Source organism: Colletotrichum fioriniae (genome assembly GCF_027942845.1).
Source record: "Colletotrichum fioriniae strain IMI 355084 chromosome Unknown scaffold_3, whole genome shotgun sequence".
In the NCBI taxonomy this organism is placed as follows: domain Eukaryota; kingdom Fungi; phylum Ascomycota; class Sordariomycetes; order Glomerellales; family Glomerellaceae; genus Colletotrichum; species Colletotrichum fioriniae.
The window spans coordinates 2,351,636-2,369,860 of NW_027076839.1; the positions used below are offsets into that span (position 1 = coordinate 2,351,636).

The 18,225-nt window shown below is 54.2% G+C and overlaps 3 protein-coding genes and 1 non-coding gene across 4 annotated transcripts; 2 read left to right on the forward strand and 2 right to left on the reverse strand.

Moving 5' to 3' along the window:
* Positions 1 to 693: 693 nt before the first annotated feature.
* Positions 694 to 2,950, forward strand: VMA1_2 (H(+)-transporting V1 sector ATPase subunit A; the record flags this gene model as incomplete). The annotated part of the gene is made up of 7 exons (XM_065756862.1): positions 694 to 702; positions 819 to 867; positions 929 to 950; positions 1,023 to 1,071; positions 1,124 to 1,208; positions 1,271 to 2,835; positions 2,894 to 2,950. 7 exons carry the CDS (start codon positions 694 to 696, stop codon positions 2,948 to 2,950), a joined length of 1,836 nt encoding a protein of 611 aa, XP_065614629.1.
* A 910-nt stretch (positions 2,951 to 3,860) lies between these two features.
* Positions 3,861 to 6,049, reverse strand: N0V96_003532 (uncharacterized protein; the record flags this gene model as incomplete). Its single annotated transcript, XM_053196090.1, has 4 exons — positions 3,861 to 4,817; positions 4,874 to 5,441; positions 5,503 to 5,602; positions 5,671 to 6,049. The coding sequence occupies 4 exons, from the start codon at positions 6,047 to 6,049 to the stop codon at positions 3,861 to 3,863; spliced, it is 2,004 nt and encodes a 667-aa protein (XP_053046514.1).
* Positions 6,050 to 6,927: 878 nt separating this feature from the next.
* N0V96_003533 lies at positions 6,928 to 7,026 on the forward strand. The gene has a single exon. It is a non-coding gene; the product is annotated as a tRNA-Leu (tRNA).
* A 1,743-nt stretch (positions 7,027 to 8,769) lies between these two features.
* Positions 8,770 to 13,964, reverse strand: N0V96_003534 (uncharacterized protein; the record flags this gene model as incomplete). The annotated part of the gene is made up of 3 exons (XM_065756863.1): positions 8,770 to 10,349; positions 10,411 to 10,722; positions 10,775 to 13,964. The coding sequence occupies 3 exons, from the start codon at positions 13,962 to 13,964 to the stop codon at positions 8,770 to 8,772; spliced, it is 5,082 nt and encodes a 1,693-aa protein (XP_065614630.1).
* Between the last annotated feature and the right edge of the window lie 4,261 nt (positions 13,965 to 18,225).

Here is an 18,225-nt window from a genome sequence, read left to right on the forward strand (position 1 = left end):
AATTGACTCCGCCGCTACTTTCAGCAATACTTACAAATTCGATACTTTCCTGCGGTGGTAATCAGGATAATTACAAATATCTCAATAGACACTTGTATAAGGGAGTCACTGGATATTCCCAGCCTGTTTAAACCTGAAGATTTCTCTTCTTGCCTTACTAGCGATATTCCAAGTTCTTCAACAATAGCTTTGTTACGGCGTCGGCAGTACTGGCAGTAGTAGCATCTCGTTGGCCTAGCTGGCAGCAGCACAACGTCGATTCAGCCAGACTACACAGTCAAATTGATCAGACTCAAACTAAAAGGGGGTGCATTCAACAACAGGTAATCTAGGAGCAGCTTCGTTAAGTACAAAGGAGCAATCCTGAACAAACAGATATGCTGTGAGATGGTGTCCGGTTGACTATCAGTAATCGGGCTTCTGCAAGGTACCTCGCCTAACGCCGGGCGCCTGGCCAATGCAGTCACGTGATTTCAACTGTCCAGTCAGGAGCTGGGCCGCCGTCTGCAACACATGGATTACAGTGACGTCGAAGCTCTAGAGATAGCTTCTGCTCAACCTCTAACAACACCTCGACGACATCCATCTAGCCCGCCCTCCCCCTCAACCGCCGACCCTCCTACACCCTTCATCGACTCTCCCTTTGTGACGACGCTACACGAGCCGAGCCCTGCTCGCGTCGAACCGCCCAGCATGCCTCCTGTAAGCACCCCGATCCCAACGCCCCGTTGTCGCCATCGCCGCCTCTGTTATGCGGCATATGCCAGCCCCACAACACTCGATTGCTGGTTGCTGACCTCGGGCGCCAACCCCTACAGAAGCAGAAGAAAGAAGCCAAGGTCGAGCAGGAGGAGGATCTCGGACATGGTAAGCTCTCAATACTCTCCGATGCATCTTGATGATGCCATTGACTGACCGTATCGTGCAGGCAAGATCTTCTCCGTCTCAGGGTTCGTTTGAAGCTCCCCCGACGCGCCTCGGTCCCTCAATCTGTCGCGCTTGACGACTAACCATGTAGATAGACCCGTCATTGTCGCCGAGGACATGATTGGTGTTGCTATGTACGAGTTGGTAGGTTGAGATGCTCGAAAAACAACTAGGACGATGTCTGACATATTCGCAGGTTAGAGTCAGTCACGATAACCTAGTCGGTGAAGTCATTCGAATCAACGGCGACCAAGCAACCATTCAGGTCTACGAGGAGACTGGTACGTTTTCGACTCCCAATTTCACCCCTCTCCGAATCACATGTAACTAATGCAATGCGCAGCTGGTGTCACTGTCGGTGACCCCGTCTACCGCACCGGAAAGCCCCTCTCCGTCGAGCTCGGCCCCGGTCTGCTCAACGGTATTTACGATGGTATCCAAAGACCTCTCGAGAAGATCAGCGAAATATCGAAGACCATTTACATTCCCCGCGGTATCGCCGTCCCTGCCCTCGACCGTAATAAGAAGTGGGATTTCGAGCCCACTGCAAAGGTTGGCGACCACGTCTCAGGCGGCGACGTCTGGGGTACCGTCAACGAGAACTCGTTCATTTCCGTCCACCGAATTTTGCTCCCTCCTCGCGCTCGCGGTACCATCACCAAGATCGCCAGCAAGGGACAATACACCGTTGCCGAGCCCCTTCTCGAGGTCGAGTTCGATGGAAAGAAGACCGAGTACCCCATGATGCAGACCTGGCCTGTGCGAGTTCCCCGCCCTACCACCGAGAAGCTCCAGGCGAACGAGCCCTTCATCGTCGGTCAGAGAGTGCTGGACGCCCTTTTCCCTAGTGTCCAGGGTGGTACCGTCGCCATTCCTGGTGCTTTCGGCTGTGGCAAGACTGTCATTAGTCAGTCTGTGTCCAAGTTCTCCAACTCCGATGTCATCGTCTACGTTGGTTGTGGTGAGCGCGGAAACGAGATGGCCGAAGTCTTGAAGGATTTCCCCGAGCTTACCATCGACGTTGACGGTCGCAAGGAGCCCATCATGAAGCGTACTACCCTCATCGCCAACACCTCCAACATGCCCGTCGCTGCTCGTGAGGCCTCTATTTACACCGGTATCACGGTCGCCGAGTACTTCCGTGACCAGGGTCTCGACGTTGCCATGATGGCTGACTCTTCCTCGCGTTGGGCTGAGGCTCTTCGTGAAATTTCTGGTCGTTTGGGAGAAATGCCTGCTGATCAAGGTTTCCCTGCTTACCTCGGTGCCAAACTTGCCTCTTTCTACGAGCGTGCCGGTCGCGTTGTGTCTCTCGGTTCACCCGAGCGAAACGGCAGTGTCAGCATTGTCGGTGCCGTCAGCCCCCCTGGTGGTGATTTCTCCGATCCTGTCACTACTTCAACTCTCGGTATTGTACAGGTCTTCTGGGGTCTCGACAAGAAGCTCGCCCAGCGAAAGCACTTCCCCTCCATCAACACCTCGCTCAGTTACTCCAAGTACACCATGGTTCTGGACAAGTGGTATGAGAAGGATTACCCCGACTTCCCCCGTCTCCGTGACCGCATCAGACAGCTCTTATCCGACTCTGAGGAGCTTGACCAGGTCGTGCAGCTGGTCGGAAAGAGTGCGCTGTCTGACCCTGACAAAATCACTCTGGATATCGCCGCGCTTCTGAAGGAAGATTTCCTGCAGCAGAACGGTTACTCAGACTACGACCAGTTCTGCCCGCTGTGGAAGACGGAGTGGATGATGAAGCTCATGGTTGGCTTCCACGACGAGGCACAAAAGGCCATTGCTCAAGGCCAAAGCTGGGCCAAGGTCCGTGAGGCCACCGGTGACTTGCAGGCCAAGCTGCGTCAACTCAAGTTCGAGGTTCCCTCCGAGGGCCAGGAGGCTATCGAGAAGAAGGTGAGTCTACGTGATAACATGACCGGTCGTTGTCTACTTGCTAACCCAATTGGGACAGTACGAGGACATTCAGCAGCAGATGCTGGACAAGTTTGCTTCTGTTGTTGACGAGTAATCGCGTTTAAGCATCGAGTATTGTCCTGTTTAGTCTGCATTCCTTGCACCGTGAGGGGATGTCTCTGGTTTCAATAGATAAGTCTAGGGCGAAGACGCATCATGCATGGTAGTTCCTTGTTTCGTAGTCTCGGCTAGTATATCCTATCTGTAAATGAACGTTACTATAGCCGAAGTGCGCTTTACATTCCAAACGTGAGACCGGCATGCTGCATGGGTGAAGATGTACATCAAGGGACTTGAAGATGCCTGGTCAGCTACGCTCAACTCCACTATAATGGTAGGACTCATACTGAAGCCTTCAAGCTAATCCTTACCGTTACCAGACAGGATGACATCACCGTCCCCGATGCTTTCTAGGAGACAGGCCGAGTCACATATACGCATTGATCCCAACGAAGTAGGCTAGGTGGCCCCCAGGTAGCATGGTCGGAATATGCTCAAACAATTGAGCTACATGAAAACAGACGGTAATTGCACAAGGAAGATGACATACTTTCCCATCTCATCGCCCCAAATCTCTGTCTGCATTTACGACATCGTCAAAAGGTGGATCTGGCGCCTGCTTCTTCCTGCCTTTCGGATGAATACTAGACGGACGAGAGAGAGAGAGAGAGAGAGAGAGCCGATATAGGTCCCATCAATCTCATTCCTGTCACCAGCCAGCAGGCGCCCGTCTAGGTCGACGGGTCGGGTCAAACTGGCTGGGTGGTGGTGTAGTTTATGGTCAACAATCAAATTACGCCCATAGCCTACTCGACGACAAGCTCCGAGTTCGAGTTCGATTCCCAGCAAGTGCACCAAGAGATGTAGCCACACCTGTGGTGAACTCTTTTTTGCTTCTTTCCTCTGATTATTCAGACGCCCATTACTTATTTACATTGAACCAAGAATGTTCATCCCCCTTTTCATCATTTACTCATCTCTTCCTCGAGCCAAGCTGGGATCGCAGGCGGATGCTCCCAGCCGTCGAGATAGCTCTGCTTGGAGACGCCCCCACCGCTCGGCTTGGCGTAGATACCCGTCACGTACCAGACCGCCTCGCCCTTCTTGATGGTGTGCTGGAGCGTCGGGATGGTGGTGCGGCTCTCGACGAGATTGGAGTTGGGGTCGGCGTTGACGAGGTTCGCGGTCCGCTCGATGCGGGCGCCTTCCAGGGCTTTTATGCCCACGGCGCCCTTTGACACGGCAAAAGAGCCGTCTTGGCCCCTTGCGAGCCCTTCGGGCGTGTTTGTGTCGTAGTTGCCAATGATTTTGGGAGATGTGCCCTCGCCCTTGGCGGCGTCGTAGAGGTCGAGGTACCGCCCGTTCGTCGAGTTCTCGTTGGCAATGGCAAAGGAGCCGTCGGCGGTCATGACATCGCGGCCGGCTTTGATGTGGTGGATGCGCAGGTGCCAGTTGGGCGTAGCCTCAGCGGGTGGCACGAGGATGGTCTTGATCTCGACGTCGGAGAAGGGCTTCCACACCGAGACGAGGACCGGCCCGCCGCTGCCGTCGCCTCTGGACTCGATGCCGGCGTACTGCGAGAGCCGGCGCGTCTTCCAGTACTCGCCGCCGTCGTCTGAGAGGCCGAGCTGCGAGGCGAGGGCGTACTGCTCGAGGGAGAAGAGGCCCGGGGGCACGGAGTATCCGTAGGCGCTCGAGTAGGCAAAGGCGCCGTATTTGGCGTGGGTGCCCTTCATCGGGTAGCTGCAGGCCTGGCCGGAGGAGAGGAGCATGCAGTGACCGCCGATGTTGCTCATGATGTGGCCTGGTTGGGAGAGGGGCCTGAGTTTGGGAATCACGTCCCAGGCTTGTTCTTCGTTTGATGTCCAGAAGGGGTGGTCTTCGGGGACTGCGAGGCAGATGAAGGCTAGGCAGGCCCAATACTGGTAGGGGTTATCGGTCAGCCATGAAATCTGAGAAATACAGAGGCAAAACTCACAGGGCTTCCGGGACTGTTGTAGTTCTCGGCCATGTACATGTTTGGGTAAGAGTACCCAACCGTCAACGTCCCGCTCGGGCTCCACATGTCGTGCTGCGTCTGCCACCAGCGCAAGTGACGCATCACGATGCCCTTGACCATACCCCACGTCAGGGGCGCCGGCAGCTCGACGCCGGCGTACGCGAGGGCGCCCCAGAACGAGACCATGGCGAATCGGTAGCCGACGCTGCGGCCAAAGGGGATGGCGCGCCCTTGTTCATCAAAGTAGTGCGCGAGGTCGAGGGCGACCAGCTGCGCCCTCTTGCGGAACTCGGCGGCGCGTTCGGGCTCGTCGTCGCCGGCGATCTTGGCGTAGAGGAGCTGGAGGAACTGGATGGCGAAGCTGGAGGAGTAGTAGTCCATCTGGTGGATGCCCTCTGGCCCGTCGTTGGACCAGCCACCGGCGCGGTAAAAGGTGTCGAGGTGCTTGATGTCTGCGTCGAGGCGGGCCTGGGAGAACTTGCCGCCGTTCTTCTTGAGGCCTAGGTTGGCGAAGACGCGAAACCAGAGCCAGTTTGTGTTGGGCATGCTGGGGCAGGGTGTAAGTGTTAGTGATGAAGTTCTGACGGAGGGATGACTGCGTATCTTACTTCTTCTCGTTGATTGAGTTGCCTAGCCAGTTCTCAACATTTACACGCTCCTTTTCGGATAGACTTTCCCAGATAGTTGGTGCAACGGCAAGAGTGAAGCCTATCATGTCTAGTTAGTCTCTACGAAGTGATTGGCGCATTTACTCGCGTCAGAAAAATCAAACATACCAAAGGGGCACATCTCAACCATGCGCTGGTCGTTATCCCGAGGAAATCCCCAATACTCTGGGTTCTCGGGGTCGGTGCCGGCCTTGATGCCCTGGATCCACCACTCGGTGCCGCGGTACTCTCCCCCGCCGGCTAGGAGGGCCGCGAGGCCCCAGATGGGGCGGAGGATGCCCTCGACCTCGGAGGCGGCCTGGTCGAAGCGGACGGCGGTGGCACCGGGGACCTTGACGCGGGCTTTCTGGGGAGAGAAGAAGGGCTCGAGGGGGTCAAGGAGGGTGCGGAGGAGCTCTTGGACGGAGGACCTGTCTGTGAGGTTTACTTTAGAGAAGGGGTGGGCGCCATTGTAGCCCAGCACGAGGCCGGTTTTGGGGTCCTCCATAATGAGCTTGAGGTGTGATTATCGACTAAGACTGAGCGACGCCTTGTGAGAGAGCAGGAGGAACGGGATGAGAACGTCAGGTAAGAGGAGAGAAAACATTCGGAATAATGATCAACTACCTATGTACGCGGGGGAACATCGAGGTCATAACCTGGCATCCCACGCAACGAACCTCGCGTTAGAATTACTCCGACCAGCATGAGCCTATAAGCAAACCGGACGACTTTCGCCGTGCGGTTGTAGACGCAGAACCATCGAGCCTAGCTTTGCGGGATGGTAAGATGGTGGGGTCGACTTCAGTCTTCGGGGGAGCTCCGTCCAATGTTCTTTTTCTCTCCCCTTCAAGATCGTCAAAGCAGGTTGTTGCTTAGGGGCACCTCCCCGCTCAATGTTTGGGGTTCGGTGGGGGTGGAGCGTGAGGGGGAGGGCTGCTACGACAAAGTACGGATACCCTCGTATGAATAAATGCTACTAATGGCGATGCGGAGGAGGGGAAGAGTGAGCTGTCACGTATCCGTGTTCGCGGCTAAATGCGAAATGGAAGACAACTTGCAGCACCGGGACCCATGCCGGCCGTTCAGCCTTAATGCATTGGGGGCAGCTCTGCTGCAAATTAGTTAGTCTTGGAGATTGATGGTGCAGGAGACCGGCGATGCATGTGCTGTCACCTGGGTGAAGAATATGCCGAATTGTGTGGTCCATGGAGGCCAGATTTCTCCGGATGAAGAGCTCGCCGTATTTCCTTCTGGGATTCGTAGCTTCGGGGTTTGCGGCCGGCAGTAGGACGGATTGAGGACCGAACATCACGGCTGTTGTTCTGCAGCTGCAGAACGGCTTACCTTCAATTACAAGTCAGGCCGTCCAAGTTTTCATCAATCGGAAGGGTGGCCGAGTTGGTTATGGCGCCAGGTTAAGGTCAGCTTAACATCTGTTTCCTGGTGGGGCAACCCGCGCGAGTTCGAGTCTCGTCCCTTTCATTTTTCGATTTTTTGACACTTGTTATTGCATCTTTTTACTAAAATGAACGAGTCTGCTCATTTTGTGCCTTCTGCGCTGTATTTTGCTGTACTTTGACACAGTAGATGTTGGTGTCGGGTTGGTTGAGCAAGGTTTACATACTGGGGTTTAAAAGTTATAGGAGATGCCTTCCTCCCTTTAAACGATGTTTCCACAGCTCTACGCTTTGCACGTCGAGTTTCCATAACCTTGATGAATTTGGGGCATTGAATCCAGGTGTAAGTTTCTTAGCATACGGCGCGCAGCTGATTGTGCGCTTGCTTTCCCGTCATTCTTTGAGACCTTGCTAATGGACTTCGTGGTTTCTCTCATAAACATAAGCCCTCGAAGTCTCATTAATGACAACCAAGTACGAGACAGGGATGCCTTCTGATAAGGTGGACAAGATGTCGATGCATCCTGCTTAGCTCAAGCTGGTGGTGAAGAAGTAAAGCTGGGAGCTTGTCTCCAGCGAAGATGAACCAGTCAATACACTCTTCATGGATCCTCCTTTAGCAACCACAAGATATTCCCATCTCAATATCCCGCAGACGAAAACCAGGGCCATATAATGGTGTCGCTGAGCTGTACCACTACGCATATATGAAGGTATAGCACGCGTGCCCAAGATGCATTTCCATTATTTGGGCAAAGAAGCCATTGCCGAACAGAAGATGTCGGTCACTGATATTGATCCAGTTCAAGCCTGGAGAAATCAGTTCAAGGGGGGAGAGCATAATGAAATACATATACTTTTTGCCTACTATAGAAAGGCAAGAGGAATAGTGGGAAAGCGCGGAACCACAGAGTCTCACGAGAACACTCGACTATCTAAGGTATACATGTAGAGTAGGTGCTGACATTCCACGTCACCGGAGGACTTGAAGCTTCTAGCTGGAACATGTTTAGAGAGGAGCTGAGCAGGCCTCCGGTGGACACTCACATGATACCTGCCCATTTTCAAGTTGAAATAGCTATAGACGTTCGATGTTGTGTATCTGCGTAGGCTAAGATTTCTCGCGTCTTCAACCTACCTTCATACTCTCTGTACGATCGTAACATTACAGAAAAAAAGCTCACATACGCATCACATAGAGCCCAGGCATCAGACGATTTGCTTCAGAATCGCATCGTTGGAACGTAATATTCAGCCTTGATTCATCTTCTTCTTACCTACAACCAATCCTCCAAAAACCCCATCCTCATCCATCCCCTTCAGATGACTTCTCATCCTGGCCATCCGCCATGCACAACTACAACCCGCCCATGCAACAGAATACAAACAAGCCCAAGAAATTTCAGAATGCCAAACCCAAAGACCAGCCGGGAGCTCAGCATTCTTCCTCATTCTCGCATGCTTGAGTGTGTTAATCCCGAAGAAGTAAGAGCTCAAATGGCCACCAAAAAAGCGCGCAATGATGCAGCGATGCAGTACACAGACGCCCCAATGATTTGCAAGCGCCCCGACTCCTTGCGTGCCTCCTATATATCGTGGGGGAATGCTTCACAATCGAAAAAAAAAGGGGGACCACTCCAAATCCTCAATTCGCTTCCTCCCCTCCAACTGACAAGATGGTAGGTACTGTGTGATTGAGCTTGTGTAAGAGGGGATGGGTATTTCCCCCCTTCAATGCTAGTGTTCTTCGAAGTAGTAAACATTACGTAGTTTTTTGTGTATATATGACTCCGACTGGTGACTTTTTCTTCCCACATGAGATCCGGGCTCATGGCTCTACAGGCGTGTTCTCAATCGAAGGTGTCGGGGGTATCTCCTCCTCCTTCGCTTCCGTCACAGTCGTGTCTCCTTCGCTGACGGCAGTGTTTGTAGACGTTGCCTTCTCCCGCCTGCGTCTTCTCATCCTCCTCTCTTCCTCGGCCGTCTGCCTCCTCGAGCGCCGTAGGCTCTCTCGCTTCTCCGGGTCGGCCTCATCAGCCCCGTCTCCTCCACGTATACCTTGTAGCAATAACGCCGCACGATCTGCCACGTCATCCTCTCCAGCTTCTCTGGGTGACGATAGTCCCGGGCTGATGGGGTTGCCTTCTTCGTCAATAGTCGCCTCCTTGGGCGCTTGTTGTAGGGAGGCCTCAACCTCGGGGATTTCGTCTGGATCAGGGATTTTTTGACCAGATGCGACTCGCACCTGGTGGCGGTCCTTAAGTCTGGCCCTGCGACGACGATCTCTCTGGTCTCGTGTTTGAGGCGCGGCAGCGCGCAGCTTCTCCAGCAAGGAGTCCATGGCACCTGCGCTTGATGGCGAGGGCGGTGCTCCGTCCACCTTGGCATTTGATACCTGGAGCTGGGCGTGCTTCCGCTTCATAGACGCCTCGTTGCGCCTGCGCGTCTCCTCGAGCTGGACGTTCTTCTCCCGGGACTTCTTCCAGCCCATAATGAACATGGCAAGCTTGGCAAAGAAGTCTCTGCGGGCGTTCTCGTCGGTGGGGTCTTCGCCATAAAAGACCATGATGTCGTTGTACGTCTTCATCATCTCCTCCAAGTACAGCTGCATCTCCTCCGCCTTTCTTCTCGCGTCCTTCATAATTCTTTGGACAATTTGACTGACGCGATCTTGGGGATGGAACTTCTTGGAATCGCTGAGATTACCGGCATCGAGAGACATCTGAACGTTCTTCACCGTGTCGATGTATTGCTTGGCGTCCTGCTGAACTTGCTCAATATTGATCTTTTGAGCCATCACGACACCGTTGATGTCATCCGAGAAGTCTTCCCATTCGGGGTACTGGTTGCGAACGATTCGCTCGACGAGATCAGCGAGCGTAGATTCGTTCTTGTCATCCTTGACCATGCCTAGACGGGCAAGAGAGCTCAGCTTGAAACCGCGAGCCTGCTTGTTGGCGTCGTTCATGTAGTTTCCGATATCGAGAATGAGACCGAGAACGTTCATGAGGGACACAGAGTCTCGCAGAGACTCGGATACGGCAACGACTTGGCGCATCTTCTCCGTGATCTCGTCAAAGTCAGGCTCGAAGCTCCTAGTAAGGGCCAGAGCTCGCATACGGGCCTTCCAGTAATGATGCAGTTCAAAGGCTGTGAACAGGTAAATCTGATCCTGCCTCGTGAGTTCGGCAGGGTCCTGTTCGCGTTCGGCCTTGTCGGGGTTCGCGCCAGTCCAATCCTTACTGTACGGAGCCATCTGCTTCGCTGTGTTATCCGGAATATTGCACAGATCGTCTTTGCGCAAGAAGTCCATGACGACAGAGTTATCTAGAATATCCTTGTCGCAATGAATGATGGACTGCACGATTTTCTCGACGGAAACCTGAGAAAACTTGGCGAAGGCAATTTCTAAAAAGCGCAAGTCAGTTGCTGTCACTCAAAGCAATGCGGGAAGAGGAGAAAAACATACCGAAAGCTTTGCGAAGGTCTCCGGAGATGATCTGCTTCTTGTCATCCTTCTTCGCGCCACCACCGACTCCAAGTCTCTTGATTTCCTTGGCCATGAAGAGCTTCTCAACCTCGTCCAAGATACCCTTGCGGCTAAGTTCGAGGTACTTCTCTTCGCGCTCCTCAGCAGACGGAGCATGGGCGGCCCAATGCGTAGTCATGTGAGAGTCGACCTTGTCCCAATGAAGAGCCTTGAGCTTCTTCTTTGGACGAACAATAGGCAAGCCGATAGTATTCCCGCCGGCGAAGGGTGTTGCCTGTGATAGGAAGTGGCCTGAGATGGCGCCAGGCAATGGCGGAGGGAGGTGGTGGCATTCCCGGAAGACCCCTGGGGGTGGTGGAGGGAGGTAGCGGAGGCGGCGGAGGTGGAGCGCCAGTTGGTGACAGCATTCCCGGCATAGGCGGAGGCGGCGGTGGTGGGGAGGAGGTGGTGGAACACCGGTTTGACCGGGCATAGGCGGCGGCGGAGGTGGAGGAGGGTGCGGCAGCCCCAGTAATTTGGATCTTGGGAGGTTCGCCATCGGCAGGTGTGATTGGAGAGCCGGACTCGAGGCTCGGATGAGAAGGGCCAGTTGTTGCGCCCTCGGCGTCTTCTGAATCGCTTCCCTCGTATTTCTTGACCTTGCCGGCCATCTCGCCAAAGAGACCGGCCTTCTGGTTGGGATCCATAACGGGGCGGCGGATTTCGACGACCCGAGGCTTCTCATAGACAACCCCGTCCTCGTCCATTTCAACGTCTTCGCCGTCGGGGAAATCGCCTTCCATAGGTTCGCCACGGCCGTTGACTGGCTTGCGGGTAATCTTTGTGTTGCGGTTGACGCTTCCGAGCATGCTGTTTGTGAAGTCTCTTGGCGGCGTACCAAGTCCTGATCCCATCGTGCTGTCGTCCATCTCCTCGCGGAGAGCGCGTAGTCGATCAGATGGACCGACAGCATCTCCCCACACTCTACCCTCCAGCTTGAACTGGGTCTTTTGGCGTTCGATCTGCATCTGAAGACGCTCCATGAGTCGGTCACGGTCCAAAATGCCCTGCATCCGAGCCGGGTCTTCTTCCCCAAGCTTGTTGGTACCCTTGACAGCATTAGAGGCAGCAACGTCTTGTGCGTCTCTAAGCATGAGGTAAAGCTCTCTGGTCTCGAGCTCGTACCGTTGAGCTTCCTTCTGACGCAGCGTCTGGATGTTCTCGAGCTCAGCTTTCAGCCCTTCGGCTTGCCGCCTTTGAGCTTCAATGAATCTCGCCTGCTCGTCTAATTGCTTTTGAAGCTTTGCCACGAGTCCATCGGCACCCAGCTCTAACCTCTCCCTCATCTCATCTCTCTCCGCCATGGCAGCGTCAGCAACCTGGCGTGCCTCGAGTGCCTCATCTTGGGCTTGCCGCGCCTCTGAATCCGTGTGAAGCTTATCTAACAGACTCTGGACAGTGAAGTTCAGGCTTTGCTTGAGGTCCATGTTGGGCAAACGCCTATCCATAGCCACATAACTCAACATTGAGTCCACCAGCTGGAACATCCGCAGTCGCTCTTCACCATCATTGTCGCGAATGAGCAGCAGATGCTGTAGCGCTGAGATGAAGTAGTCCTGCGTCTTGCTTCCACGCAAACGCTGCTGGATGGCATCCACAATCTGGACAGGGTCGTTGAGGTCCTTAACTTCTCCTTCGACGCTGTCCTTGATGCTGTTGTTTTCCTTTTCCAGCAGATCCTCGTAGTCGATGGCCTCGTTGGTTCGGAAATGCTCAACCTGCTTGTCGATGAGGTCGTATTGGAACGACTCCATCTTGGTTAGGATGCGCCTGATGCCGCATGCTGTAAACTGGGCGCGAATGTGCATTCGTAGTTGCAGGTCCTTCTCCGGCGCATCGACAATCATGTTGATGAGAATCAGCGTCGCAACGGCGTATTCCATGAGCAGGTTCTCCATGCCGATGCCACCGCTCCGGACCTCATCACTGGCTCCGACCATACTGCCCATCTTTCCACGCCCGTCCACCGTGACTTCAACAAGCCGCATCCAAGCGTCGAACCGGCCATTTTCTCCTTGTTGTGCCTTGACGGAATCGAGAGCTTGAATAACCTTGAGGTGACCTTCCCCATCGCCCCAATGACACAAGAAAGTGAGCACTTCGCTGACCAATTTGCGAGTTGTCAAGCGCTGGGACGTCAGGGAAGTCGCTAATGCGATAATGACTTGTTGATGGACGAGAGCATCGTCGGCGCCGAACTTGTTGTTCATCAAGGCCTTTAGACACTTGATGATATCGTATTCGCGGTCGAAGTTTCGGTCTGATCTCCCATCTTGTACTGGTCCCATCGCGGTCTTGCGGTTGATCTTCATCAGAACGTTGGTCAACGCGACTTGCCCCTGACACTCGATGAAGCGCTTAACCCAACCAATCTGCTGCGTTCTGAGATTGACCTCCAAACTCCCCAAGCCCTTTGTGTCCAAGCTATTATCCATCACGCGTCGGACGTACCATTCTGGTGAACCCTCCTCGTCCGAGTTGACCAGAATCTCTGGGGCCGCATACTGATTCGGTTTCGCCGTTTGCCTCCTCTTTTGCTCTCCTTGCCACTCGGTCAATCGGTCCTGGTATAGAAGCGTCCATTTCTTGTCCGGCGCGTACGCGACCATCTGTCGGCGAGCCTGTTCGGGTAGGTTGTGCCATCCTCGTTTTTGCATCAAGGCCAAAAACATCTGGCCGATAATTTCGTCGTTGTCCGGCCGGGGGAAATGAAACCCATCGTGTCCAGTGGGCCCCATGCCGGGGAACTTTGTCAGTCGGTGCGAGGAAGGGTGCGTCGAGTCCCTATAGGACATGTGCGAGGAATAGGAACTCTGCGAAGAAGCACTGGGCAGCGCTGGTCTTGATGAGCGATTTGCTGCTAAGTCATAGGTGCCTCCATTACCTGATGAGAATATGCTGGCTTGGTCAGCGGAACTACGACCCGCCGATGTCATGTACGAATCGTATCTGGGGTTGTGGGACCCATTGATTGTGCTCGCCGTGCTTCCGCGAGCAGGCCCTGGTCCCCACTGTTGGTATTGCGTCTGGCGGCCTGTACTGGCCATTGTGATATTTGACTGCGGCGCACGCTGGGCCGACGCATGTGAGCCCGCTCCCCCCGCCATTGTGGACGGGTCGAAGGTGGGATACTGATGAAAGTCGCTTGTAACTTTGTTGAGATGATGCGGCGAAGGACTCGGACGAAGCACCGCTGCTTGATCGCCTTTGGGTAAGTATTCGATGGGCACTGGTGATCGAGAATCGGGTATGCTGTCGTAGGGGATACTCGTCATGGGACCAGCAGTCATGCCGGACTCGGGGTATTGGTCGATCGAGACGACGGACGAGTCGCGATGGTGGCGAGAGGCGCGCGAGTATACGCTGGCCGTATCGGAGTAATCGGCTCCAGCCAGATGGCGACCTTCGTCGCTGGTGTTGCGTTTGTCTTTCCTGCTTCGCGAGAAGAAAGACTTTCCTCCTGAAGATTGTCTCGACTTGTCGGTGGAAGACATGACAGTCGCAGAACGGGGAGGCAGGTGAAACACCTGGCCCTCTCACGTAAACCTCGATCGATTGGGTGTCTCTTCAGATTCAGAACTGACGGATCTGGGTAATAGTTCGGGCGAGAGGGATGGCCAAGGCCGGTCGCATGATTGAAGTCCTCTAGCCTACGGACGTGGAGCCTTTCGGAGGCTGGTTGGGATAGCAAGTTGCAATGTGGTGCGTTGGAATCTCTGTCTGCATGAATCGGTTATGTTTTAGCATGTCTTCTGCCCAAGTTTGGATCGAAGCAGACAGAGGTTTGGGACTTGAGACCAGGGACTGAAAGGAGGGGGTCCCCTGGGGCACTCGACGTACCTCTCTCTGGTTACCCTCGAAATGCGACAATGGTGGTATAGTATAAAGAGGCAAAGAGGCTGATTAATCCTTCGGTACTTGTTCTCTTTCTCGAGCAGAATTGTTTCTGAGTAAAAGGACGTAAGGTAACAGGTAGGCGGCCGAAAAAGTTGCGCAGGTTGTAGCGAGCGCCGTGGGACGGAGCAGGGGTTTCGGAATATGAACAAAATGGAATCGCGAAAAGCAAGTGGTGCGTCACAAAGAGTGTGTGGTTGGGTTGCCAGGTATGAAGCAAAGCCGGGACAGGTATCCGAATCCTGCCACGGCGGGTTCGCAGGCTGACGAACTGCAGATGGGTCTGACGAGCTGACGATGATGATAGCCTTTGGCCGTGTGTATGTTGTGACCTTGGACCAGGTTTCCCACGTGAGGGGGGGAGGAGAGAAGGGGAAACGAGGAGCTGAGATACTGCTCGCTCGCGCGTTCCGTCGAGAACCCGTTCCTCCACAAACCAGCCTAGGCTCTAGTAAGGTAGGTATCTAAACAGGCAATCCAGGGCGTTGGCTAGGCGGCAGTTGAGCAAATAGACTACCGAATTTAGTGGCCAGCGGCAGCCAGCAGCAACAGTGGCAGCAGTTCCAGCATGGGATGATGTGGTAGCCAATGCAGGTTTGCTTTTGGGCGGCGGGTTGTCTCGTCGCTGTGAAGACGACGTTGCAAAGTGCGGAGTCCCCTGATGAAACGGGGCTCGACAAGGGGCCGCGATTGACTTGACACTTTAAGGGCAGCAGAATTGCGATTTCTTCTGCGGAAACTGCCTGAGCGTTCTGGGGTGGGAGGAAGAAGAGGATGGGAGGAGAAGGCGTTGGAGGCGAGGCCTGTGGGGGATGTCGGACGGCGCGAACTGCAAGTCTCGAGGTCTTGGCTACTAAGGTACCGGCCAGTTCAGTGCGTTGCAGTAGTGACAGCTGGACTGGAATGGGTGCAGGCACGGCTAGAGATGTAGTGTATCTGGACGGGATGGATACGAGAAGATTATGTGAATGGGAGGGGCGAAGAGAGAGAAAGAACCCAATTCAGACAGAGAGGCAGGATGGAGAAGGTGAGAGAGAGAGATGGAGAGGAAAGTCGAACGCATGCGGCGCTGGCGTTGGGCGGTGGGGATGTTCTGTTGGCGCGCTTGACTTGAGAGAGAAGTTGAAATGCGCGATAATATTGTCCAAGGTACTCCGTACTCTGTATCAAAACCGAAGTGCGAAGGAGTCAGTGGGCTCGTGGAAAGGCTCAAGATCCAATACCTATGCATCCGCATTCAATGGCACACCGCACCCATAGAATGGTTAATTAGTATTGGCATGCGATGCTACGGGGCGCCGCATCCTGCTGCGTCCTTCAGGGGTTAAGACCGAGGGACGTGGACTCGAACGAGTTCAGGAAGGCGCGAAGAGGGAGAGGAGAGTCCGGCGACGAGTAACCCAAGTCCGTGGGTTGAGCCAAATCAAATGCGCCAAAGATCGCCATCGGCACCTGCAAGTCTCGTGCTGGGTTCACCAACGATGCGTCAAGCAGCTGGTCGAGAGAGAACTTAGACATACCATACCATACCTAGTTGCCTCGTAGGTTGCCTACCTTATCGCCGACGCTCAATCATTGACATTTGGCTCTCAACCAGTCGCATTAGCCATAGCTTGGAGTACCTTCACACCTCACATGTTTAGTCGATTCTTCATGTCGCAATCCCTTCTTCGCATTCGTCCGTCTGTAAACGCCCAAAAGAGCCAACACTCGCACTCTCCTTGCGAGGATTTCTAGACTGCCCATTCAATGACCCAATGGGCCCCCTCATTGGGCGGGTTCCCAAAGTATGGGCGGGCTGGTCCCTCCCCGAGTCTCCAGGCAGGCTCCCCTAACCCTTCCGCAGACCCTCCGTTACGGTGGTGCTGATGCTAAAGATGGCGACAAGAACCCTGAGGTCCAATTACAATGCTTGCCCTGTCTGTCCGTTTTGAGCCAGAGAGCCCTCTCGAACCATGTACCTCCACATGGAAAGGTGGCGGTGGGGTGACAAGGCATCGTCCCGGGCGGTCCACCATTGAGGCCCAGCACCGTAAGCGATATTTGATCGAAAATCTCGGGAGCCTCGACTATTACCGTATTACGACGACCTGTCTGCTTACAAGTACACTAGTAAAAGAGTAATAGAGCAAACTTTTGGTATTTGCTCCTTAGTCTCGTTTGCGGCTTGCCCTGTCGATATCGTACGAGACTGGCATTTCCACTGAGCGTTGCTTTGTTGATGCAGGAATAGAAACATCAACGACAATCCCACAGTAGCACGGTGGTCCTAAATGATGCCAATTCTCGAGGTGTCTTATCTTCGGCTCTCGCTTGAGCATGTCAGATAAGGGTCCCGGGGAGTCCGCAAAAGTAAGTCCCGCGACTCGACCTTTTGAACAACGAACTTCACCTGCCAACTTAGGTAAGTAAGGAACGGAATACTATGGATACTCGTCAACGTCTGTACGAGCACTAAAAGATGAAATGCAGGAAAACATGACAGTATTGCACCCTAGGAGGTATCACGTTGACAGCCAGTTTCTAGTCACTCGCGACACATCCCGCTCCCTCCATGCTAAAAGGCGTTCGTGAATAGAACTATCGAAAGCGCCTGTCAGTGTCAGGTACGGGCAGCTAAGGTACCTAAGTTACTTCCATTGTCCGACCGCTTGCTGGCAGGATGCGCGCAATCGACAGCTTTTCTAGTGGACCCATCCAGGTCAGGTAGCCTGTCGTTCCTGTGTCCTCCATTCGTACCTAGCTGCCATACCTGGCGCCGGCCGGGGCCAAGTGGCTTTTTGATTGCGTATGCCTGTCAACCTCCACCGTGTTGCTCTGCTGCTTTGCTCCGTGTCACGTCAACACCACCTGGGCAGACAGCTTGACAGGGCCGCCTCTTTTGGCTTTAGCCTGGCGTCGTCCACGCTCGCCGGCGGCAGTCCTCAGCTAAGCTTGCTCATAACCGTAGCCTTGTCATCATTCAGCGCAACACACCGAATCCCCGGGAACTCTGTCCCACCAGGACGCAAGGTCGACAAATATCTACGCGACATCACCGCCAGGCCCACCATGGGCACCACGATGTCAGTCATTAAGGTGCGCTTTCATCCTGCTGCAATCAAGCTTCAAATCTCTCTCCGCGATTGTCTCCCGATAGATCTCTTGAGCTAACCTTTTGTCGTCATATGTCTAGACCTTGATCGTGCCTGCCATCATCTCGCTCATTCTTTTCCTCGTTTCGACCTACGTTGCCCTTCCGCTCTGGCGCAGATGGCGCAGTCGCTATAGCCAATATCTGCCTCTCGATACCATATCGACCTCGACTGTGTCATTACGACACCGCGTGCAAAATGCGATTGCAAGGATGATGGTCCCGTCAACCTGGCGGCGGAATGCTCATGAACGACTCGTCATCGCGACCGACGCTTCCGAAGACGGTTATTCGTCAGAAGATGGCGAGGAACTTGGGGAGGTTGGTGAAGATACCCGGAGAGCTCTGACAGAAGATGCTCGGCGAGACAGGCATGACAGCACAAGACGCTTGAGCCGAGAGTAAGTCGAGAAATGCTCCCCGCCTCCGTGTTTTTTTCTTGTCGCATGGCCTCGTAACTAACACATGTGTCTCTGCGCCAGCCTGGAAGAGGGCTTTAGAGATGACAGTGACGATGAAGATGATGGAGCTGGTAATAGGCGGTAGTCATCAATCTAGTACGCACTTCAGCCTCGCTCCCATGTACCGGATGCCTAGCACCGTTACCGGTCACGAGGACACTCAGCTGAATATTCGCCTTGCCTCTCCGTCGTACACATGCCTTGTTGCCGCATAGAACCCCGTTTCTTCCGCCCTGCATGCAACGCGGGTGGTGGATGGACATGGGC